At 40.7% G+C, this 26,238-nt stretch overlaps 1 protein-coding gene across 2 annotated transcripts in view; it reads right to left on the bottom strand.

Moving 5' to 3' along the window:
• Nucleotides 1-21,147, bottom strand: part of PAPSS1 (3'-phosphoadenosine 5'-phosphosulfate synthase 1) — a 108,992-nt gene extending 87,845 nt beyond the window's left edge. The window contains exons 1-2 of one of the 2 annotated variants that reach the window (XM_044224320.1): nucleotides 21,020-21,147; nucleotides 7,194-7,308 (exon numbers count right to left, since the gene is read on the bottom strand). In XM_044224320.1, the coding sequence (XP_044080255.1) occupies nucleotides 7,194-7,308; nucleotides 21,020-21,079 (175 nt within the window). In that variant the 5' untranslated portion in view covers nucleotides 21,080-21,147. Of the gene's footprint in view, nucleotides 1-7,193; nucleotides 7,309-20,387; nucleotides 20,411-21,019 lie in introns of those variants that run through there. The other variant, XM_044224321.1, reaches the window with a different exon arrangement.
• Between the last annotated feature and the right edge of the window lie 5,091 nt (nucleotides 21,148-26,238).

Raw genomic sequence — 26,238 nt, 5'->3', positions numbered from 1 at the left:
TAATTTCCCACCCTAAAACCTCTTTGACAACGTGACATCATCACTGTCACAACAAGACATAGAGTCTAATTCCCTACCCTTGAATCTGCGCTGGTGTTGGGATTCTCCTATCACCAAAAGGACGAAGTGAAAATGACAACAATGTGTAACTTCCAAAGCAGAGTCAAAAAACGCTTTTACGCAGTTCTCTTTGGACTCTGCATCTGAGAGAAGCCTGCTATTAAACACCCTGAGGCCACCATGCTGGCAAGATCACAAGCAGGTGGTTTCGTCAGCTAAGCTCCCAGCTGACAGGCAGCATCAAGTGAGTGAGTGAGTTAGTTAGGAGAGCCTTCAGACGTCAGGAAAACCGCCCCAATGAGCCCTCCTCAATTCCTTACCCACAACATGGTAAGCAAATTAAAACGGCTGTTTTATGCCACTAGATTTGGGGTAATTTGTTACACAGTAACAGTAACTGAATAAAGAGACAGATGCAGGGGGTTCTGTTTGCTATTGTTTTTAACTGGCAGTGAGCACTAAGTGTGAGGGGAAAAAACCCTGAAATCTGAACTCTTAGACTTTGCATATGAGACAACCTAAATGATAATTAAAGTACCTATTTATACATACATGTGTATATATATTCATCTTGGTATGTATTTGAAACACAGTAAGAAGACTGCTGAAAATTTAATTATCAACATAGAAAATTTTATTGAGATGATTACAGCGAACAAAGACAAGAAGGCAAAGAACTTAGAGCAGTTAGAGAAAATTAACACAAAATTACAAGAGAGATAATCCAGAACTAGATAAGGAAAAATAGTATATCTGAAGAAAAGAAACCAAATGTACTAGACTGAATAACTAATTCCCCTCCCCCCAAATTTATACACACCTGGAACCTAAGAATGTGGCCTTATTTGGAAACAGAGTCTTTGTGGATATAATTAGTTAAATTAAAATGAGGTCATACAGTACCAGGATAGGCACTAAATCCAGTGACTGGTGTCACTACCAGGCCATATGAGGATGAAAGCAGGGACTGGAGCACTACATCTATAAACCGAGGAGCACTCAGTATTGCCAACAACCTCCAGAAGCTAGGAGAATCTGCCTGGAGCAGAATCTCCCTCAGAGCTTACAGAAGGAACTAACCCCACCAAAACCCTCATTTCAGACTCCCAGCCTCCAGAACTGTAAGAGAATAAATCTCTGCTGTTTGAAGCCACCACGTTGTTTGAAGCAGTACCCCTGGGAAACTAGGAGACCAACCAATCTAAAAATATAAAGCTGATCTGAAATAAAAATCTGAGAAAAAACAAACTGCACTCCAGGAAAATGGCAAACCACTCAATAGCTTGACAGGTCCTGAATTGCAACAAAAAGAAATCTTTACTTCCGTTTCCAACACTACTGTCCAAAAAAAAAAAAAACGAAAAAAACAAAGGCTATAGAAAATCTGACAACATAATTAACAAGCTTGATTTAATGAACATTACAAAATATTATACTCATCAGGGATTAGGTGTTCTTGTCAAATATATATGAAAACTGACTATCTATGAGATCATAAAACAAGCACCAAAAAAATCTGATTTATAAGTATTTATAAGTATTGATTGAACAGTATTGATAAGATCAATGGAAAAAGCCATGTTCAAGAAAAGGATTATCCAATTTTTCTAAAGATTGATTTTTCCCCCAAACTGACCTCTAGATACAATGTGATCTCAAACTAAATCCCTACCAGATTTTGGAGGAACTGGTTAAACCAATTACAAAATGTATACAATAAAGCAAAGAGCAAAAAGAAAAAAAGTCAAGATATTACTGATGAAGAATATGTTAAGAGGACTTACTTCACTGGATTTGATGACTTATAAGTATATAGTAAAAAGGCAATGTGGTAATATTAGAGGAACAGACCAACAGGACAGATCAGAGAGCCCAGAAACAAATCCACACATAAGTGGAAATGTGACATATGACAGTTGGCATTGCAGGAAAAAAAGGATGCCCTTATCAATATATGTTCTTGAGACAAAGAATTATCCACATGGAAAAAAAACAAAATAGATCCCTCCCTTACTTGCACACAAATATCAACCACGATAGATAAGGGGCCTAAACGAAAAAGGCAAAACTAAAATAAAGGAAAAGAGATAATTTTTCAGGGATCCAGATGAAAATAGGAAAGTTTCTAAAAATCAAAAAAAAAAATCAAATGAGTCTCACACTTCTTGACATCATTTAATACTGGAAGACAATGGAATAATATTTTAAGAATTACAAGACATCCATTTCTTCCAGATTGTCAAATTTGTTGGCGTAGAGTTGCTCATAGTATGTTCTTATAATAGTTTGTATTTCTTTGGTGTTAGTTGTGATCTCTCCTCTTTCGTTCATGATTTTATTTATTTGGGTCCTTTCTCTTTTCTTTTTGATAAGTCTGGCCAAGGGTTTATCAATTTTATTAATTCTTTCAAAGAACCAGCTCCTAGTTTGGTTGATTTGTTTTATTGTTTTTTTGGTTTCTATTTCATTGATTTCTGCTCTGATCTTTATGATTTCTCTTCTCCTGCTGGGCTTAGGGTTTCTTTCTTGTTCTTTCTCCAGCTCCTTTAGGTGTAGGGTTAGGTTGTGTACCTGAGACCTTTCTTGTTTCTTGAGAAAAGCTTGTACCGCTATATATTTTCCTCTCAGGACTGCCTTTGTTGTGTACCACAGATTTTGAACCGTTGTATTTTCATTATCATTTGTTTCCATGATTTTTTTCAATTCTTCTTTAATTTCCCGGTTGACCCATTCATTCTTTAGAAGGATGCTGTTTAGTCTCCATGTATTTGTGTTCTTTCCAAACTTCCTCTTGTGGTTGAGTTCAAGCTTCAGAGCATTGTGGTCTGAAAATATGCAGGGAATGATCCCAATCTTTTGATACTGGTTGAGTCCTGATTTAGGACCAAGGATGTGATCTATTCTGGAGAATGTTCCATGTGCACTAGAGAAGAATGTGTATTCTGTTGCTTTGGGATGAAATGTTCTGAATATATCTGTGATGTCCATCTCATCCAGTGTATCATTTAAGGCCTTTATTTCCCTGTTGATCTTTTGCTTGGATGATCTGTCCATTTCAGTGAGGGGAGTGTTAAAGTCCCCTACTATTATTGTATTATTGTTGATGTGTTTCTTTGATTTTGTTATTAATTGGTTTATATAGTTTGCTGCGCCCACGTTGGGGGCATAGATATTTAAAATTGTTAGATCTTCTTGTTGGACAGACCCTTTGAGTATGATATAGTGTCCTTCCTCATCTCTTATTATAGTCTTTGGCTTAAAATCTAATTGATCTGATATAAGGATTGCCACTCCTGCTTTTTTCTGATGTCCATTAGCATGGTAAATTCTTTTCCACCCCCTCACTTTAAGTCTGGAGGTGTCTTCGGGTTTAAAATGAGTTTCTTGGAGGCAACATATAGATGGGTTTTGTTTTTTTATCCATTCTGATACCCTGTGTCTTTTGATTGGGGCATTTAGCCCATTAACATTCAGGGTAACTATTGAGAGATATGATTTTAGTGCCATTGTATTGCCTGTAAGGTGACTGTTACTGTATATTGTCTCTGTTCCTTTCTGATCTACCACTTGTAGGCTCTCTCTTTGCTTAGAGGACCCCTTTCAGTATTTCCTGTAGAGCTGGTTTGGTGTTTGCAAATTCTTTCAGTAACCAAAGAGGCTAAGAATCTATACTCAGAAAACTATAAAGTACTCATGAAAGAAATTGAGGAAGACACAAAGAAATGGAAAAATGTTCCATGCTCCTGGATTGGAAGAATAAATATTGTGAAAATGTCTATGCTACCAAAAGCAATCTACACATTTAATGCAATTCCTATCAAAGTACCATCCATCTTTTTCAAAGAAATGGAACAAATAATTTTAAAATTTATATGGAACCAGAAAAGACCTCGAATAGCCAAAGGGATATTGAAAAACAAAGCCAAAGTTGGTGGCATCACAATTCCGGACTTCAAGCTTTATTACAAAGCTGTCATCATCAAGACAGCATGGTACTGGCATAAAAACAGACACATAGACCAATGGAACAGAATAGAGAGCCCAGAAATAGACCCTCAACTCTATGGTCAACTAATCTTCGACAAAGCAGGAAAGAATGTCCAATGGAAAAAAGACAGCCTCTTCAATAAATGGTGTTGGGAAAATTGGACAGCCACGTGCAGAAAAATGAAATTGGACCATTTCCTTACACCACACACAAAAATAGATTCAAAATGGATTAAGGACCTCAATGTGAGAAAGGAATCCATCAAAATCCTTGAGGAGAATACAGGCAGCAACCTCTTCGACCTCAGCCGCAGCAACATCTTCCTAGGAACATCGCCAAAGGCAAGGGAAGCAAGGGCAAAAATGAACTTTTGGGATTTCATCAAAATCAAAAGTTTTTTGCACAGCAAAGGAAACAGTTAACAAAACCAAAAGACAACTGACAGAATGGGAGAAGATATTTGCAAACGACATATCAGATAAAGGACTAGTGTCCAAAATCTATAAAGAACTTAACAAACTCAACACCCAAAGAACAAATAATCCAATCAAGAAATGGGCAGAGGACATGAACAGACGTTTCTGCAAAGAAGACATCCAGATGGCCAATAGACACATGAAAAAGTGCTCCATATCACTCGGCATCAGGGAAATGCAAATCAAAACCACAATGAGATATCACCTCACACCAGTCAGAATGGCTAAAATCAACAAGTCAGGAAATGACAGATGCTGGCGAGGATGCGGAGAAAGGGGAACCCTCCTACACTGTTGGTGGGAATGCAAGCTGGTGCAACCACTCTGGAAAACAGTATGGAGGTTCCTCAAAATGTTGAAAATAGAACTGCCCTATGACCCAGCAATTGCACTACTGGGAATTTACCCTAAAGATACAAACGTAGTGAACCAAAGGGGCACGTGCACCCGAATGTTTATAGCAGCAATGTCCACAATAGCCAAACTATGGAAAGAACCTAGATGTCCATCAACAGATGAATGGATCAAGAAGATGTGGTATATATACACAATGGAATACTATGCAGCCATCAAAAGAAACGAAATCTTGCCATTTGCGACAACATGGATGGAACTAGAGCGTATCATGCTTAGCGAAATAAGTCAAGCGGAGAAAGACAACTATCATATGATCTCCCTGATATGAGGGAGTGGTGATGCAACATGGGGGCTTAAGTGGGTAGGAGAAGAATCCATGAAACAAGATGGGATAGGGAGGGAGACAAACCATAAGTGACTCTTAATCTCACGAAACAAACTGTAGGTTGCTGGGGGGAGGGGGGTTGGGAGAAGGGGGGTAGGGTTATGGACATTGGGGAGGGTATGTGCTTTTGGGTAAATTGGAAGGGGAGATGAACCATGAGAGACTATGGACTCTGAAAAACAATCTGAGGGGTTTGAAGTGGCGGGGGGGGTGGGAGGTTGGGGTACCAGGTGGTGGGTATTATAGAGGGCACGGCTTGCATGGAGCACTGGGTGTGGTGAAAAAATAATGAATACTGTTTTTCTGAAAATAAATAAGTTGGAAAAAAAAAAAAAAAAAGAATTACAAGACAAAAAAAAAAAAAGTTGAACCAAATATCTATTTGACCCAGTCAAATGGTCGTAAAAGACAGGCATTCTCAAACACAAAAACTCAGGAAATTCAGAATCCAGTGAATACAATCTTTCAAAAACCACTTAATGATGAAATACAAACACTTAAAACTGGACTCAGAGAAAGAGCTCATGACTGGGCATACCATAATCAAAGAACTGATGGTGAGTTGATGGATACAGAATCAATTTACTTATAGTACTCAAAAACAAACAATTACAAAAATTTAAGAAGAAGAATTAGGAAAAAGTAAGATTCTAAGTATTACGAACCTGGACAATGGAAAAATAACAATTCACCAACAATCTAGATATCAGAATTGAAGAATGTGAGGATGGTGTCTTCCTTCACATAGAAACGGACTTGTCTACAATTGAAGCATGTAATTAAACACACACACACACACACACACACACACACACAAAACAAGAACGTTACTTTTCACCAGTCAGAAAATATTTTAAGTATTGGTAATATCCATGTTGATGAAGACACTGGGAAATGTAACTCCTCCCACACTGTTGGTAGGAGAGTAAATAGATATAAAATTTTGGTGGTTTATTTGGCAACATGCATCAAACTTTTAAATATGATTCTAGAAGTACCAAAATCTAGATCAATTAACCCGCTCAGCAGGTGGGCCTAAAGGGAGACTCTGGGAGAACCAGTGCGAGAAACAATCTGAGACCAATGCGAGAACCAATCAGAGGCCAAACCAAAAGGTGAATGACAGAAACGGATTAGAAATTCTTTATCACTCATTGTTCCTCTTCATATGGTTTACATCATCATCTTCTTGAAGGCAGAATCTAGGTCTTGTTTACATGCAAAAAATTATAGAATGTAATGTAGTTATCAACTAGAAAGTAATTCTGTGTGCATTAAAAAAAAGATTTATTTACTTTAGAGAGAGAGAGAGCACATGCATGAGCACACAAGCAAGAGGAGGTGCCGAGGGAGAGGAAGAGAGGCTGAAGCAGACTCCACATTGAGCGTAGAGCTCTATGCAGTGCTCAATCTCGTGATACTGAGATCATGACCTGAGAAGAAACCAAGAATCAGACACTTAACCAACTGCACCACCCAGGTGTCCCCTAGAAAGTAATTTTAAGATGTATTCTGGTTTTCCCCTTTTTTTCAACAACAATTCCATAAAGAACAAAGGGAATTATTAAAATGTTATAATCCAGCAACGTTGTTAGTTACATATGGTGATGTTCCAGATACAAGGACAGCTCAAAATCTAAATAAATATGCTTCATCCCGGTTCAAGGCTGTCTATAAACACCACTTTTTTTATAAGATTTTATTTATTTATTTGACACAGAGAGAGAGTACAAGCAGGGAGAGCAGCAGGGAGAAGGAGAAGTAGCTCCTGCTGAGCAGGGAGCCCAATGTGGGGCTCGATCCCAGGACCCTGAGGTCCTGAGATCCTAAACTAAGCTGAAGGCAGACACGTCACTGAGTAACGCCACCTGGGCGCCCCTATAAACACTGCTTTCGAAATTAGCTGGTTTATCTCTCTTGACTGTACCTGTTAGCCAAACTGTGCAGCCACGAAAACCACCTCTGGTCCCCACGACCTGACCTCTCTTGTTCCTGCTGACATGATGAGCTTGATAGGTGACATTAGTTGCTCTCTGCATCCCCTGGAAAAAAGAAACAAAATTCAGATTCACCTGAGTCCTTTAAAAAGTAAACACATATTCCTTGCTGTCACTATTCTATATAACATGCCAAAATCAAGGAGAAAGATTAAAACTAACAGCTTTCTTTTCTTTATAGTACATAGCATGGCCTTTGGTGCCTTACATACACCAGTGAAATTAACCCTAGAACCACCGAGGAACACAAAGACTCTTACTACTGTGGCTTTACAAATGAAGATGTTAAACCTGAGAAAAGTTAAACAGGTTGCCCAAGTTCCCAGAACACCAGGGAGTGGTGGACTCCAGGGCCCAGTCTTCCACTCAATCGTTCATTCAGCCAGTATTTACTGAGGCCCTACCAGTATACCAAGTGAACTCAACAGGGTCCCTACCCTCACTGAGCTTGCATTCCACTGCAGGAGACAAAGCAGAGCAACTTATTGTAATATCAGAGTGACAAGTGCGTTCAGAAAATAAAACAGGGTAAGACTGGAAAGAGGGATTAGGGGTGGGTGCCTCTTTACAGAGAAGGACGAACAAACACGGCTGAGAAGGAAGCATCTAAGGAGACTCCTGAATGAGGTGTGGAAGGTCTGTGGGTAACGTGAAATGCATGATGGAAAAAGTAGACACACTGCTTATTTGGGGTTACTCCACAAAAAAAGTGGAATGCAATTTTTCTTCCAATATTTTCTTCTTAAACAAAAACAGCATAAATTTACACAGGCCTCAAAGAGTCCAAATAGCCATTTCTCCCAAGAAAAAATACAAATGACAAAACAGGCAGTTTAAAAGATGTTCAGGGACGCTTGGGAGGTCAGTCAGTTGAGAATATGACTCTTGATTTCAGCTCAGGTCATGATCTCAGGGCTGTGAGACTGAGCCCCACATCAGGCTCCACACTGGGCTTGGAGCCTGCTTGAGATTCTCTATTCTCTGCCCCACACTCTCTTTCTCAAATTAAAAAAAAAAAAAAATCAGGATCATTAACCATCACAAAAATGCACATCAAATCAAAACCACAAGGAGACAGACACCTCTATAAACCCACTAGAATGGCTATAATCAAAAAGACTGTAACAAGGGCTGGTGAGACTCTACTGAGAATTTAGAATCCTCAGACATTTGCTGGTGAAAATGTAAAATAGTATAGCCACTTTGGAAGACAGCAGTTTTACAAAATGTTAAAATATAGTTACTATATGAACAAATAATTAAACTCATAGATGTATACCCACAAGAAAGGAAAACATATCCATGCAAAACATATATATCTAAGTTCATAGCAGCATTATTCATAAAAGCCAGAAAGTGGAAAAACCCAATTGTCCACTGGCTGAAAATTAGATAAACTATTTGAAAATTTATGTATCCATTCAATGGAATGTTACCTGGCAGTAAAAAGGAATAAGTACTCAAACATGTTACAATTTGGGTAAACCTCAAAAACACTAAGCTAAGTGAAAGGAGCCAGTCACAAAGATCACATATGGTATAATTCTATTTATCTGAAATGTCCAAAATAGGAAAATCTATAGAGACAGAAAGTAGATTAGTGACTTAGTGATTGTCTCAGGCTGGGAGATGCAGGGGGAGGGGAAGCCCGGGGGAGTAACTGCTAATGGGTACAGGATCTTTTTGGAGGTGATAAAAATGCTCTAAAATCGTCTGTAATGACAGTCGCACAACTCTATAAATATACTAAAAACCATTTAACCACACACTTTAAGCAGATGAATTGAATGATATGCAAATTATATCTCAATAAAGCTGTTTTCTACCCAAAACAAACAAACAAAAAAAGAATTACAGAGCCTCTATTTCTCTTCCTATGGAGCAAAAACATAATTCAGGTTCTTCTTCTTCTTTTGTATTTTATTTATTTATTTACTTATTGAGAGAACGTGTGCACATGCACATGGCAGGGAGGGACAGAGGGAAAGAGAATCTCAAGCAGACTCCCAGCTGAGCACCAAGCCCCAGGCAGGGCTCCATCCACAACCCCGAGATTATGACCTGAGCCGAAATCAAGTCCAATGCCTGACTGAGACACCCAGGCGCACCTAATTTAGGTTCTTTTTACCAGCTTGTCTTTTATTTTATTATTATTAACATAAATGCATTATTTGTTTCAGAGGTACAGGTCTGTGATTCGTCAGTCTTATGCAAGTCACAGCACTCCCCATAGCACATACCCTCCCCAATGTCCATCACCCAGCTACCCCATCCCTCCCACCCATCTCCCCTCCAGCAACCCTCAGTTTGTTTCCTGAGATTAAGAGTCTCTTATTGTCTCCCTCCCAGTCCCATCTTGTTTCATTTTTACCCTCCCTACCCTCCAAAATCTCCTGCCCTGCCTCTCAAATTCCTCATATCAGAGATCATATGATAATTTTCTTTCTCTGATTGACTTATTTTGCTTAGTGTAATAGCCTCTAGTTCCAACCACATCATGGCAAATGGCAAGATTTCATTTCTTTTGATGGCTGCATAGTATTCCATTATAGATACACACACACATACACACACACACACATATATATCACATCTTCTTCATCCATTCATCTGTTGATGGACATCTAGGTGGTTCTTTCCATAGTCTGACTATTGTGGACATTGCTGCTATAAACATTCGGGTGACTGTGCCCCTTCCAATCACTACATTTGTATCTTTAGGGTAAATACCCAATAGTTAGAAGCATGTATTTATAAAATAAGTATGTGACAGCATTTTTTGATAGAGTGTTTGTATTTGATACTGCTGATAGCTCTTACTTTTCCAGACAGTTTTACTTAACACTCATTCAACTATTTACTGAATGCATACCACATGCTTGACATTCTTCTAGCTACTGATGAAACAACAGCAAACAGTACCAATAAAAATCACTGTCTTCAGGGGACTTATCTAATCCTCACTTATCTAGTCTCTAGTGCAGTGATTCTCAAGATGTGGTCCCTGAGAAAGCAGCTTCTCCTGTGAACTAGTAGAAATGTCAGGTCCTGGGGTGCCTGGGTGGCTCAGTGGGTTAAAGCCTCTGCCTTTGGCTCAGGTCACGATCCCAGGGTCCTGGGATGGAGCCCCGCATCAGACTCTCTGCCCAGCAGGGGGCCTGTTTCTTCTTCTCTCTCTGCCTGCCTCTCTGCCTACTTGTGATCTCTGTCTGTCAAATAAATAAATAAAATCTTTAAAAAAAAAAAAAAAAGAAAGAAAGAAAAGAAATGTCAGGTCCTGCCCCAAGGCCAAGGGAATCCGAAACTCAGGGGTAGGGCCCAACAATCTGTATTTTAAAGACCTCCAATCGATTAGGATGCAAGCTCGAGTTTGAAAGCCCTGGACTAATGAAAGGGGCCGAGGATAAATAAATTATATAAGTTAGGCAGGAACAAATACTGAAAAGAAAAAAGTAAACAAAGCAAAATTGTGAAAAAATTTCAGAGAATTGACATTCAGACAGCCAAGGCTTCAGCAAAACGAGGACACTTAAGACTTGTGATGACTTCTGGGGTTAGCGCCTCCAGACAGAGTGCAGAGTGAGCACAAGGGACCAGGGAAGTCTAGGATGATGGCTGTGCAGTCCGAATGACTCACGTGAAGCCAACAATCATCAATTCAAAGCAACACCAGTCACCAGGTCCTGTGTTCCGCAGCCACTTCAGGGACACAGAAGGAAGGAAAAACAACCGGGGTGGATCCAACCAGAGCTGTAGTTTGGCGGGGGAGGGGGGGTGTCTTCAAAACGGGGAATAAACAGCCTTGCAACTATAGAAGCAGGAACCATGGTTTTTTGTGGGCTGGGGGGGGGGGAGGTACATACTGTTTTAAAAGTATGAATTTGTAAAGGAATATATTTCTGTCCAGATCAACTTTTAGATGGTAGTCCTTTCTAAAAATGGTCTCTGCCTGAGGTGCCGGATCTCTTCTCTCACCTCCCCCTCCACGATCCTCCTAGTGTACAAGACAAAGCATCTCTCTACCTTTCTGAGTCCTACTATCACTCATTGCAGAAAACCCTTTGTGGCCAAAGAGACAATCTGACAATTCTTTTAACAGGCACACCACAAAAACTGCACCCCTCCCCCCACTAATCATCTCATGAACAAACACATTTCCAATAAAATTATGCTCTACGTGTTCAATCATCACTTTTGAAAAATTATAATATGGATCTCCCTACCTATTTCTTTTCAATGAACTAATGAAGCAAACATTATTTTCTAGCTCGACATTTCCAAGATCTTAAACAAAAACAAGGTTCCACACATGGAAGTCTTCGTCTCTTGGGAATCAGTGACACCTCTTCCCACCAGTCACTAGGTTCAGCTTCCAGCCCAGCTGCCTGGGGGGAAGGGAGCAGAGCCTGAGGGAGGGGGTTGAGGGGGTGGTTTCAGGAGGGTGCTTGGTGAGTTAGCTGCCTACACTGCCAGAACCTGTTTGACTGGGGTCATTTTGCTTTGGGGTTTATTCCAAGTTATTCTGCTTTAGGGCAAGAAGAAACATGTACCGGATGAATTTTAATTCATTCTGGCCCTGTAAAATATCTCTTGTTTTTCTTTTTAAATTGAGTAGAATGTCAAAAATTACCTGAGAAGCTATCAACAATGGAGGATGTGATCTGGAGAAAATATAAGATAAGCAGAGGCTGTCTATTTTAACCATGAGAAAAGAATGCTACCTCAGGGTTCCTTGCTCCAACCTTTAAAAAAACTTCTGGCAGCAGATATGGCAGTCTAAGGAGGCTTAATGTTTATGTGTGCTTGACATTTTTCATATTAAAAAACACTCTTAAAAAAGATTTGTCACAATCTCCCACCTCCCAGTTTCTCCGAGTAAATCAAAGTGCATTTTTTTAAAAATACTGGATGGCAAGGTGGTGGCATTATGCCTGAATTTTACCAAGAATCTAAAGGCCACTTCCAACAGAAAAACTCTTTTAATCCCCCTTCCCTTCTTTTCCACCCATGCTAGCCAAATCCTTCCTAGAATTCCACCAGAAGAAAGGACATCAGTGAGTCACTAAGGCCAAGTGAGTGATTCTATATTCCTACTCTCTGTCTTCAGTGGCCTAGCTTCTCTCCACAAGACGGAGAAATCAGGCTTACAAATTTCTTTAAGAGGCTGCGAGGTTTGTAGAAACATTTATGTGGCTTGGTATATACACTCAGCAGTCCCTTTAATACTTACTGCCCATATGATTTGTTCTTTAGGGACTGTTTTATACTTTCAGCTGCCTTTCTATGTGTATATAGTTGGACTTTCTTGGGAGGGTAGGTCAAGCACATGAGTTAACAGTTCTATTTTCCCCAGTGCCCAACCTCTTTCCGTGTGCCTAGTCAGTACTAGTTAGATCTGAGGTATTTATTTTAAAGCATGATTTGTTTTCTCTGTATAACTTACAAATGAAATGCTGACTGACATTCAGAAATCTTTAGTCTAGCAGAAGTGGGATAATTCATTCCAAGAGAATTTACTCACTTTCTCCACTTGGGGCTAAACAACCATCGGTCCTGTTTCTAGGCTAACATCACAAGGCCTCTGATATTTGTGGAGCGCATTTTCTACACATTCTACGAATGTCTGCCATGATGTACACAAGTAGCCCTGGGTACCTTTTCTGACCCACCTTAATTTCCACATTGCGGTTTTATTATTTTATCCACTTCCCTATGGGAGAAATTAACTTCTTCTATGATGTCATTTAAAGAACTGTATGCCTTGTGAGTTTACTATGATCTGATGAAAAACTGCCTTTTTAAGTGAAATCTGTAAAAGCACAGAGCATACGCCAAATATCAAGCGTAATTCTGGACTCCACATCCATCAGCCACCCCACCACCCCTCTTAAACTGACTGCTAAACAGTGTGGTCCACAAAGAGAATCTCTGAAATGATAACAGGAATGTTTCTTTATGTTTCAAGACGTACTGTGGAGACATGGCAGAGTACCACGTGAATACACTGGAGAGATGGTAGAGTACACACAAGGAGAAGCCTTTATTTCACAGAGTTACCAATCGCATCGTGCAGTTACTGACAACTGAAGTTAATCTTCTGAATATTAACAAGCCAAAGTCAAACAGCAAAAGTTTAGATCATACATTCCTGAAGACTGAGAAAATTTGAAAATGCTACGCTTAAAACCTTGCTACAGCGAAACATGTCGCACAGCAGACACTAGGATGTTTCGGTCAGGAAGTGAATGTGTCCACCCCAGACCTTTGGAATCAAACAAAGTTCCTGGTACGCTTACCTGATTGCCGTCAACTATCATGCCTGTGCTCTGTATATACATGACAGCTCTCCAACAGGTCTGTTTTAAAGATTAAGTAACATTTAAATATTTAATGGGGATTTTATAATGTCAATACCTTTAATGGAAGGGCCCCTGGATGACCTCCAGGTGGAAAACCCAGCTGTAAGAGATTCCTACAAGTCAGAAATGAATCCAAGATTATTTGGTGATTGATCCCTTCTAGACACTTCTAGACCTTCTAGACATAAAATAAAATAAAATAAAATAAAATAAAATCATTTCAGAGGAGGAGACAAACTATAAACACGTAAAGAAATCTTTACACCATGACAGACCCCTGCGCCTCCCACCAGAGTAACTACACATAAGAAGGAGCTCAGAAGCTGGGCAGACAAAAATACACTAACGTCTCCCTCAGAAGTTGAAATTAACTACTAAAGCCATAGGAGAGTACACACAAAAACGTGTAAACGAATGTTCACAGCAACATTACCCATAACAGCCAAAGAAGAGAAACAACTCAAATGTCCATCAACTGATGAACAGTTAAACAAAATGGTATATATCCATAAAATGGAGTATTATCCAAACATCGGAAGGAATGGAGTTTGATAACACACTACAGCATGGATGAACCTTGAAAACATTATGCTAAGTTCAAGAAGCCAGACACAGTAGGCCATAGGTTGTATGATTCCATTTATAGGAAAGTTTGGAATAGGGAAATCCAGAAACAGAAAGTAGATTACTGGTTGTCAGGAGTTACAGAGGAGGGAGGAAGGGGTAGTAAGAGGAATGAACGCTCATGGGTTCGGGATTTCTTCTGGGGGCAATGAAAATGTTCTAAAACTGGATATTGGTGATGGTGATACAACTCCATGAATATAGCGAAAAAACAACAAAGTGTACAAACATATGAGAGACTGAGGTAAAGGATGCAAGCATCAAAGAAACTAGAGAGAAGAGACAGAATAATGGCTACATTCACCTAAAAATTAAAAACTGGACTTCTATAAATGTCTAATATTCACATTCACTGGAAGGATGTTTCCGGTCAGGAAGTGAATCTGAGGCTCCACCCCAGACCTATGGAATCAAACGAAGTTCCTGGCATTTTTATTCAGTTAAAACTCACTTGGTAAAGAACTGTATTCTTAAACGGTATTTCACAGAAACAACTACCACTTAGATAAATACCAAAAGGAAAAGTTACTCTCTTCACTTAAATTACTTAGGAACTTGCTTTCAAAATGATTCAGGATTGGAGTTTGACTATTGTGTCATTAGTATGTTATAAATAATTGATCTGTCTCAGAACAAAAGATGGTCACTTCCATGCTGGTGGAGGAGAAAATGGTATTATCAACTAGATTTTACTTTAAATTACTAAGTTTGCATTTCAGTTGGGCAGTTTTTTTCTCTTCTTCTTACTCAAAGCCAAGGATAAAATAGTGTTTCTCAATTTCAGCATTAATGACTTTTAGAACCAGGTAATTATCTGTTGTGTGCACTATCCTGTGTTCCGTGGGATGTCTAGCAGCTTCCCTGGCCTCTATCCAACAGATGCCAGAAGCCCCACAGTGTGTGCGTGTGCACACACATAACAAACAAAACTGTCTCCAGATGTCACCAAAAAAACCCCTTAGGAGTGGCAGAATTTTACCTGGTTGAGAACCGTTGAAGTAGAGAACTACCCCTCAAAAGTCAATGTAACAGACCCAGGCAAAGCTCATTTCATAATTCACACTGAGAGCCACAGATCTGCTAAGGGAAGGCGAACACTGCGGTACCCTACCAGAAGTCAGGGCTGCAGAACTGCCCAGAAGCAGGATTCCAAAGAAGCCACTAGCTTGATATTTCCTTCCCCTAAAAGTAAAAATGACTACATAAACACATAGAGAGTAGAAAAAAGGGTTGGCAGCCATCCCAAAGGTATTATCTAGACCTGCCCTGTTCAACCTTCTGAGACCATGAAAAGGTCCTACACTGCACTGCCCAAAACACTGGTCACTAGATCCACAAGGCAATGTGGCATGTGAAATGGGGTGAATGCAATGAAGGGCAATTCTTTATTTCACTTAATTTTAACTAAATTTAAGTTGCCACACGTGGCTAGCAACTATCAGGTCAGACAACACAGATCCAGACCTTGCTATCATCCCTGTTATTGGTGTTAATCAACATAAAGAGTCCATTCTTAGTAGAGGCTTTTCCTCTTTTTTGTTTTTTGGTTCCCTCTTCTTTATGCAATTTTTCCAGCAGCATCTCCCTGACTTCCAGAAGGAAGATCAATACCTACGTCTGACCACAGTCAGACCAGTGTTTTGAAGAATGAATATACTGGCCTCTTCCCAGCTTTTCATCAGCTGTGTGTTCCAGATCTGCAGGCTCATTTCTTTTTGTTCCACCTCGGTCTTCCCCAAAATCTAGAAAGGGCTACTGCCCTTCTAGGAAAGGCATACAGCACTATAAGGAACAAATGGCTCGAAAGGTAGAACCGGTAAAAGGAAAAATTATCTTATTCATTCGTTTACCTTTCAATTAACTCCCTGCTACAGAAAATGCAACATCCATGAGAATGGGTAGGATTTTTTTTACCACTGTGTCCCTAGTACCTACAACAAAGGCTTGCACAAAGATGATATTAAATATTTGATAAATAAATAATAACAAGAACACCTTAAATACTGCTCATGTGCCAGGTACCACCACTGTGCTTCAAATACACTGACTTATTTAAACCTGATGGCAACACTAGAAGGGATGTACTATTATCCCCACTATAAGCTCTGTTTTATATCCACATTTTTACCTTTGAGGAGAGGGAGGTTCAGAGGCATTAGGTAATGTGCCCATGATCACATAGGTGGTTAATGACAGAACTGTAATTTGAGCCCTACCATGTATGGAGTTCATTCTCTAACTTAAGCTATGCAGAGATATTATTGTTGAATAGGCTTTTCATATCTGAAGCACCAAAGCTTACTCTATACAATACTCCTTATCCCCATCCTGCTGTATGAGCAAAGTGTAGACACAGCACATCTGTAATAAAATCTCACTACATAATCTATGGTAATAGCAGCATGCAACATAATACAAGGGTGCAACAATTCAGCAACATGCAAGAGTGTGTGCACAGAGAAGAGCCATGCCATATGGTAAAGTAGCCCACCGCTCTGAAGATTTTAGTAAGTAATAAAGGCTAACAGGCATCTCAGGCAGAAGGAAAGGGCTTGTGTAAAACCATGAGGATGCAAAGGATGGAAGGGATGTTGAGGCTGGAGATAGGGAGCTATGGAAAATTGGGGAGTGGTGGGAGAGAGGGGAATGATAAGCCAAACCACAGTGAGATTATATGTGCTTCTGAATGTCAGATGACTCTGTGGGCAGGAGGCTCCAACTCCATCATGAGGCAGGTCCAAGCAAGTAATTCAAGCCAACATGATTTTACCAAGTGGGTACAGAAACTTGGGCCTGAACTGAGTGCCCCACATTTCCCTCAGCCCAGCTAACACACTCCTCCCAAGGGCAGATAAAAGCTGATCCCACTGGAGAAAGGCTCTATCAGATGGAGAATGATATTCATTACATCCAGTGCTTTGTTGGACTGAGCTAAGAGGAAGCTAATGGAGCAAGTTCACTCCTGATTTCTCTTTCCCATTCTTGTAGACGTATGGAGACACCTTCCTGTAATACTAATTAACATTCCCAATCCTGTACCATGACATTTTCCCATGTCTTTGCCTATCTCTCATGAATCCACTGCTTTTACCTGCTCTTTCACAGGAGATACTACGCAAAGCTTAGGACTTACTCTCTTTTTTCACTGTATTCTCTAACTCAAATTTAACAATTAAATCTTTATTTCCAACCTTAACCCAATTCAGTCCCTACCGTTGTGTTGTCCACATGTTCCTACTGTATTTGAAAAGAGGCTGGTCAGAACTGAGATGTGCACATATAAAATATACATGTAAGTGAAATATCTTAGTAATTTTATATTGATTATGATAGAATTGAAGTTACATTTATATTGAAATGACTGTTTTAGATATGGTGGGGTAAATAAAATACATTATTAACATTTATTTCAACCTGTTTCTTCTCACTTTCTGTAATGGGCCCTCTAAAATTTTTAACTATATATGTGGCTCACATTATATTTCTACTGGAAAGCATATCTACTAAAGCTGTCCCTCACACTCAGCAAGCTAAAAACTGGATCCACCACTAACAAACTCTACGACCTCTCCATGCCTCAGTTTCTTCATCTGTAATGTAGAAATACTACTTGTAATGAAGAGGGTAACTGTAAATAAATACATAAATAAGTAAGAACCAGACATAATACTTACTGTATGCCAGACACTGTTCTAAGCGTTTTTCTTATATTAGCACCTTTCAATCTTCACAACACCCCAGTAATACTAGCATTTCCATGTTATAGAGATAAAGATACAGATACAGATACAGAGAAATTAAGAGACTAGTCAAAGATCACATGATTAGTAAATAGTGGAGCCCAGATCTGAGCCCAGGCAGCTTTAAAGGACTATCTCTCATGACACCCACTTCAGAAATGCTGCAAAAACTCAGTAAGTTAATTTAGGTAACACATTTCAGGCAGTATCAGGTACACAGTAAACTCTCCTTCAGTGTTTAACTATTATCACCATTACCCCAGCCCCCAACTCACTTCCCCATTTCCCAGCATGTCACCACCCTTCTCCCCATTTCCCAGGACTAAAACCTCAGGATCAACTTTTAACCAGCCTCCCTCTTTCATCCCCTAATTCTAGTTAGCTCCATCTTACTCTTCTTTGAGTGTTTTTAACGCACCTATTCCACTATTCCCACCACCACCTTAGTCTGGCTCTTTGTACCCTCACACTTGAATCCATACCAAGAAAAATAGTGCTCATGCACTAGGCATGCTTCAAATCTATTAACTCATTAAAACCTCACTATAACCCTGTCTGTTCTCCAGGACTTCCACATCTGGGCTCTAGCAGTATTTAATTCCCTCAGCAGCCCAGGCTTCCTAGAAATCCAATTTCATCATGTGATGGAAACTTAAAACTGTATGGATGTGTTCTTTACACTAGTGTCTATCAGCTGACTTAAGTATGTGAAAGGGAAATATGAGGGATGTTCTCTATTGGGGCAAAAAAAAAGACTTCTAAGGCCCATAAAATTAAAAATTCTAGCCTCCTCAAAAATTTCCCACAGAATCAAGTCTTAACTCAGCAAAGCCCCACCTTACCCATTGAAACATCACTCCACTCCTCAATAAAAATTCTCCAGAGTTGGGACGACTGGGTGACTCAGTCAGTTAAGTGTTCAACTATTGGTTTAGGCCAAGGTCATGATCTCAGGGTCAGGAGAGGAAGCCCCAAGATGGGTGGCATGCTCAGGAGGAAGTCTGCTTAAAGATTCTCTCCCTCTGCCTCTCCCCCAACTCACTCTCCCTAGACCTCTGCCCCTCTCTCAAATAAATAAATATATTTTTTATGTTTTCTTAAGATTTTATTTATTTATCTGACAGACAGAGATCACAAGTAGGCAGAGAGGCAGGCAGAGAGAGGGGGGAAGCAGGCTCCCCACTGAGCAGAGAGCCCAATGCGGGGCTCAATACCAAGACCCGGGACCATGAGCCAAAGGCAGAGGACTTAACCCACCAAGCCACGCAGGCACCCCAAATAAAAATATTTTTTTAAAAAATTTCCCAGAGTAAACAGGTTTCTTCATTGTTCCTGGAGTAAAAATAATATTAATTCTTATTCCTTATTCTTATTTATTCAGTGCCCCTCTGACTCACAAATCTGAGTACATTTCACCTCCATAAACCCTCCCCAAACACCCAGGATAAACTAATCTCTGCTCTAAATTTAAATAAAACGTGTCTTACACCACACACTGTGGTCAGATATATTCATCACCTGGCAAATACCACTTACAAGCCCAACCAGGCCATGAGCAACTGGAAGGTAAGCATGGAGTCCCTCATATTTCATCTTCTCCATGAGCAGCACAGGTCTCTACAAAGAACACACACCTATTCGGCAAAAGTTAATAAATAATGGATGGTGTAACTGAAATTATCTGTAAATACCTTAATTTCATCAACCTTATTTCCCTAACTAGGAACTACTTCAAGGTACAGGAGCAATACTAAATTACATGGTAGTGATTTCATCGAAACTTCAAATTCATTATTTTGTTTACTCCTCGAAACAGCCCAGTGAAATGCACACTATTACATCCTTGTTAAGTCGGCTGAGATTCAAAGAGATAGACGGTTTTCCCTTAGAGCACTCAGCTACCAAATGACAAAGCTGGGACCAAAGACCACGCCAGTAGCCCAATGCTCATTCCAGTGTTGTAATTCACCTTTATCTCCTTTCCCTGCTTATCATGTTAAGGTTAAAAGGAGAAAGGAATCAGATGAAAATCCTTGGTAAGAACAGATATGGTAAATTAACGACTTCAAACGAGTATTTGCCTGAAACGGCATTTTTTTCTTTGACTCATCAAGGGTAATGATGCAAGTTCGCAGGGCTGCATTTAAAATTAAACCTCGTGATGGTATTGTACTGTGAAATAAAAACCCATGTAAATTGAAAACCATTTCCTTTCCTGACTCAAAAGTTGGACACTGCCTCCCCCTCCCCCACTGCAATCTGCTCTATACTTACAAAATCTTAAGGCTGTTGATCATCAAAGAATTAAGGAAGGAAGCAACCTTCTGAGGGCACAGCACTAGACCATCAAATCCAACCGGCAGTTCTTGCTAAACGTTATAAACCATTAGTCTTCCCATACCTTACTGTCTCCAGAAATCGAGTCCTTAAAACTCCATCATATTATTTGTCAGACATTCCAATTTAATACCAAGCCACAAAGAACCTCAGTTCAGAGCAGTCTCAACTCATGAATGGCCACATTGTTGGGTACTCTCCCTTCACACTGAAACTCAGAAATGGAAAGACGTGGAGATGGATCCAAACCTGGGCTAAGTGCACTGGCAGAGCCAAGAAAAACCAGAACGCACCAAACGCGCCCGCCTCCGCCTCCGCCTCCGCCTCCTCTGCAGACCTTCAGGCCACTTCAAGGGATGCGGGCAGCATCCCCCGTCGGGGGTTTACGCTTCAGCAGCCGACAGCTCACTCTCAAAAGATTATCTTCCAGGTCTCTTCGGAGCCGAGGAGCTGGGGAAGAGGGCATTCTTCGCCCCCAAAAGGCGGGTCGGACCGCACACCGCGCCCAGCCGGAGACCCCCCGCCGCGCCAGCCCGTCTGGTACCCCCCACCGCTCCAGCTGGGAGGCGCCGCGGCCTCAGGTACCATCCCCGAGTCCACGGAGGATGCAGAGGAGGCGGGAGGAAAGCAGCGGCTCCGGAACGAGCTGCAGCCACAGCCTCCCAGAGCCTCCTTCGCTCCGCTGCCCCGACTCACCCAATTCTGCGCATTATTGCTCAGCTTGACTTTCTTGCACAGGCTCCCAGGGACCTCCATACCGCCGAGTGCGCGCGGGTGCCGAGATCCTCACCCCCCCGAGCGTAGCAGGAGGAGAGGCCGGAGGGGGCGGGACGGGAAGGCGGGGCCTCTTCGCGCTTGGGTCGGCGCGCGCTTACGTACGCACGGGCTCGTGCTCGTGCCTCCTGCGTGGCGCGTCGGTCGCGCCTCCGAAATGGGTCTGGAGCTGAGGTATGTAGGGAGGGGCGAACCGGCGGGCGCGAACCTTAGGCCAGAGCTGGGGGCGGGGCTTTAGAGCTCGGAGCACGCGCGACGCTCCTCCCTCTCGATTCTGAGGAAGGGGCGGGGCCTGGGAAGGTAGTCGTGGAAGTTTCTTGGTTCTCCTCAGCTTCCCCCCTCGTGCTGCGCAGGCGCTGAGTCTGGAAGCGAGTGGCAGGCGCGGGCTGCCCACGGAAGGGCAAAGGAGATAGATACCTGGCTCTCAGCTTTTAGCGCGCTGGGCTCCCTTTCAGCTGATGCTAGTTGGGAGAAGACACTGATGTAGTCTCTTGTCCCTCTAGCTTTTCCTCCTTTAGCTTGGCTGACGGTCTCCTGTGTGCCCAATTGGTATCCTTGTCACCCTGGTGACATTTAAAAAGGGATTTTACAGCCTCACAAAGAGAAGAAATGATTCACCGAACAGCTCATTCGTCACACGTTCCGCCTAGTGGCTTTAAAATTCTGCTCAGCGGCGCACAACTTCAAAAAACAGTCAATACCCCATCCTTGGTCGTCAATAATTAATATCTTGACTGGGATTCTTGGTTATCTGCAAGGTGCCTCCTTCCCACTTGGAGACCTCTCTTCATAGCCGGAGATTTCCGTCCAGTGATTCTCATCCGATAGGCCAAACGGGCTACTATTTACTAGGTTTTCCGGGAATTCTTAAGAGGACTGAAATCCAGGCTTAGGGAAGTCTGCTGGTTACCACAGGGTAGCCCACCTGTACAGGACATTTTCAAGTTCACCTGATTATTACAGGACTAGTTAATAGGAAAATGGGCTGGGATATGGGGGAGCTTCCTCCACGGGTTGTCGCCCCCTTCTCATTACTCTAAGGACTTTTCCACAGCTTTCCCGGGCACGAGAAGAGTTGTTTGAAGCTCTGCTTCTCGTACTCTCCACCTCCCACCCTCCCATGCCCCTCCACACATACACGATCTTCAATCACAAAGACCTGAAGTTGTTACTTTATAAAAGCTAGGAAATAAGTTCTCTATTTCTCCCACTGTTGCTGTGTTTTATTAGGCCTTGCCAAGATGAATCACAACTAATACCCTTTACTAGGCATCCTCCCACCTGTGCAGCGGCTGCCCACACCCGTCACACACACCGTTCTTGAATTGCTGTCAGAGTACTTCTAAAATGGAAAGCTAACTTTGTTTACTTAACCATGTAAAATATCAGTGGTTCCCTATAGCTTTTGCTAGGGGATGTTCCATTTGAAGTCTGCATACAGAATTGAATTTCAATATAATTCTCAATTCTGCCAGTAACAGGAATGAACTTGGAAGTTCAAATGAGAACACAGCACCGCATTTGGAATGAGCCATTTTTCCAACTAGTTCTACAAAATGATATTTAGAGGGAAATGATATAAAGACAGCACAATCTGGGCTTCTAGGTGTGCTTATTGCTTCTCAGTCCATAATTCTGAGATTTTCCAATGAAAGACATTTTTAGAGTTAAATTATATTATGTATTTACTTTGATAGTCTCAGTTCAAATTCATGAGTCCAGGTATCAGTCGTGCGAATGAGCCTGTAACACTTTGTGAAACCGGAAACAAGGAAATTATCAAGAAACGCTAGAATTAAACAAACAACAAAAACCACAGGATTATGTCAAAAGGACTCAGAAGCCAACTTCAAGAAGTTGGCTTCCCTCACATCAAAGATGGCAAAATCAGATTAGACCAATAAAGGGATAATAACTATAAGGTATTGACACAAATAAAATATGTTTAAATGTAGATGTTGATATGATGATAATTAGAAGAAAACTCAATGTCAGCTTTGGAGGATGCTAGAGAACCAACTCATTATTTTGAAAACCGATAAACGAAAGAAGTAAACATGTACCCTGCCTTTTCTGCATTAACTGTAAGTCAGGTAGTGAAAAAATTGATGAGAGGGGCACTTGGGTGGCACAGTTGGTTAAGCATCTAACTCTTGGTTTCAGCTTGGGCCATGATCTTAGGGTCTTGAGATTAAGCCCCATGTCAAGCTCTGTGCTGAGTACGGATTCACTTGAAAGTCTGTCTCCATCTTCCTCTGCCCATCATGCACACTCTCTCTAAAATAGATAAACCTTTTTAAAACATTGATGAGAGGAAATTCTCCTTGTAGAAATATAGCTAATAAGTGAAGAAGGGAAGAGAGGATTATGATATCACCATTTTTGCCTTGTAATGAAATAATGGATAAAGACAATGATGCTCATGGTTGCTAACATCATGAAAATAAAGAACATCAGAACTTTTTTTGCCTCCTGTACTATTGATTTTGTATTGTACTATGATTTTTTGCCCCCTGTACTATTAATGCCCCTTCACAATCAAACCTGATTCTAAACAAGCTTTCAGGCCTAATTACCTAGTTTACAGTTAATGCAGAGGAAAGAGGAAGATGTAAAATCACCATAAATGCAAGCAATTAAATCCAAACTGTGGAAAACCCTACATTATAATGACCTGATTCTCAAATAATTCAATTAAAGGGGGATAAATGAAGAACTAAAGATTAAAAGGAAACTTAAGATAACTATTAAGCAATTAAAGTATATGGAATTTGGGGTGCCTGGGTGGCTCAGTTAAGCATCTTCCTTTGGCTCAGGTCATGAACCCAGAGTTCTGGGATTGAGCCCCATGTTGGGCCCTGCTCAGTGGGGACTCTGCTTCTCCCTCTCCTCCTCGCTCCTGATCTCTCTTGCTACCTCTGTCACTCTCTGTCTCTCTCTCTCTCAAATAAATAAAAGCTTTAAAAAATAATTAATTAACTAATTAAATGTATGGAATATATTTGACCACCGACTCATACAGAAAAGAATTCTTAATGTATATAGCAAGAGAGAAAATTAGAAGTCCCTGGATTCTTGATATTAAAGGTTTATGTTTTTGGTGATAATAGCTTTTTTGTTATATTTTTCAAGGAGTAATTTTAAAGCTACATATTAAAGGCTTTATCAAGGAAATGAAAATGCCGTTAAGTATTCAAAACCAAAATGGGGTTCTTGGAAATTAAACACAAGATAGCAGGAGTGGAAGAGAAGGTAAAGATACCTCGTGAATGCAGAGCAAAAATCCCCCAAAATAGAAATAGAATTTTTAAAAGAAAGAACAGTCCAGGAAACCCAACATCCAAATATTAGGAATTCCAGAAAGAGAAAAATCACAAGAAGAAATAACCAAGGAAATTATTCAACAAAATATACTAGAAGTGAAGGACTTAAGTCTTTCCTTACTGCCTGATCAGTGGATAAAAATTGAACATACAAAGCATGGTACTGTTGTTTGGAAACCCTATAAGCTTCCGGAGAGAAGGAAAGTTCAAAAACAGTCAGGAATAAAAATTAATTGAGGGTACCAATAAAAACACCGAGAGCTAGAAGACAAATAGACCAATACTTTCAGGGTTCCAAAAGAAAAGAATTTCCAACCTAGAGTTTTACATCCTTTCTCAAAGAAATAATGGAAGCTATGCTCTGCTTAAATGGGGAAAAAAGGAGACATGGCATTCAGAAAACAGGAGTTTCCTCACAGGAGACAGCCCAAAGGGAATTCCCAGGTTGATGGTAAAGAAAGATCCAGGGATGACTGCCATGCACTAAGTCTAGAGGATACTCAGTCAGAAGGCTCTCCAAGGAGACAGAAGGCCCTTGGAAAGCCTTGTTTAAGAAGACAAAATTAATAGAGCTTCTGATGGAAATGACCTTACTGAAAATGATTCAGACAACTGAAAAGGAGTTTGGGGTTATATTAGTGATAACTATTTAGAATAGTAAAACATCAAAAAGGACACATTTATGGCATGCTTCCTTTTTTTTTTCCTTAGATTTTATTTATTTATCTGTCAAAGAGAAGAGCAGGCACAGGGCGAAGCAGGCTCCCCGCTGAGTGAGGAGCCCAATGCAATGCGGGACTTGATCCTAGGACTCTGGGATCATGACCTGAGCTGAAGGCAGACGTTCAACCAACTGAGCCACCCAGATGACCCTCTCATACCCTTTCCATACAAGCTGTATTTCAGGGTAATCAAATAGTTGATGAAGAACAGTTTATACTGATAAAATTTTAACTAATAAGTGTAGAAGGAATGTTAGCATTTTTTTTAAAGATTTTACTTATTTATTTGACAGAGAGAGATCACAAGCAGGCAGAGAGGCAGGCAGAGAGAGAGGAGGAAGCAGGCTCCCTGCTGAGCGGAGAGCCCGATGTAGGGCTCGATTCCAGGACCCTGGGATCATGACCTGAGCTGAAGGCAGCGGCTTAACCCACTGAGCCACCCAGGCGCCCCAGAATGTTAACATTTTAAAATCACCATTTTTGATGGGTAGTGAGGAGGGCACTTGTTAGGACGAGGACTGGGTGTTATGTATAAGTGATGAATCACTGAATTCTACTCCAGAAACCAATATTGGTTGCACTATGTTAACTACCTAAAATTTAAATAAAGAAAGAAAGAAAAGAGAAATAAAAATCACCATTTGAAACACCTGATGAGGTAATTAATATAGTCAATAACCCATAGTGTCTGTTAAAAGTATTCCATGAAAGATAGTGTGTTGGTTAATTTTATGTATCAACCTTAATGGATGACCGGGTGCCCAGATATTTGGTTAAACATTATACTGGGTGAGTTTGTTGAGAGTGTCACTGAATGAGATTAACATTTGAATCAGTAGACTAAGTAGATTGCTCTCTCGAATGTGGGTGGGCCTCATCCAGTCTGTGGAAGGCGTGATTGGAACAAAAAAGTGACTCTTCTGCATGTTAGAGGGAACTCCTCCCTCACTTCTTTGAGCTAAGATGTTGGTCTTTTCCTGCCTTCAGACTCCAACTGAGACATTGGCTTTTGGGGCTTACGCCCTCTATCTTTCAGACTGGAACTTAGGCCATCAGCTCTTCTGATTCTCAGGCTTTGGAACTTGGAGTGGAACCA

The sequence above is a fragment of the Neovison vison genome, chromosome 11 (assembly GCF_020171115.1).
Source record: "Neovison vison isolate M4711 chromosome 11, ASM_NN_V1, whole genome shotgun sequence".
Lineage (NCBI taxonomy): Eukaryota > Metazoa > Chordata > Mammalia > Carnivora > Mustelidae > Neogale > Neogale vison.
The sequence above is the reverse complement of the archived record's forward strand: the minus strand, read 5'-3'. Positions and strand labels throughout refer to the sequence as shown.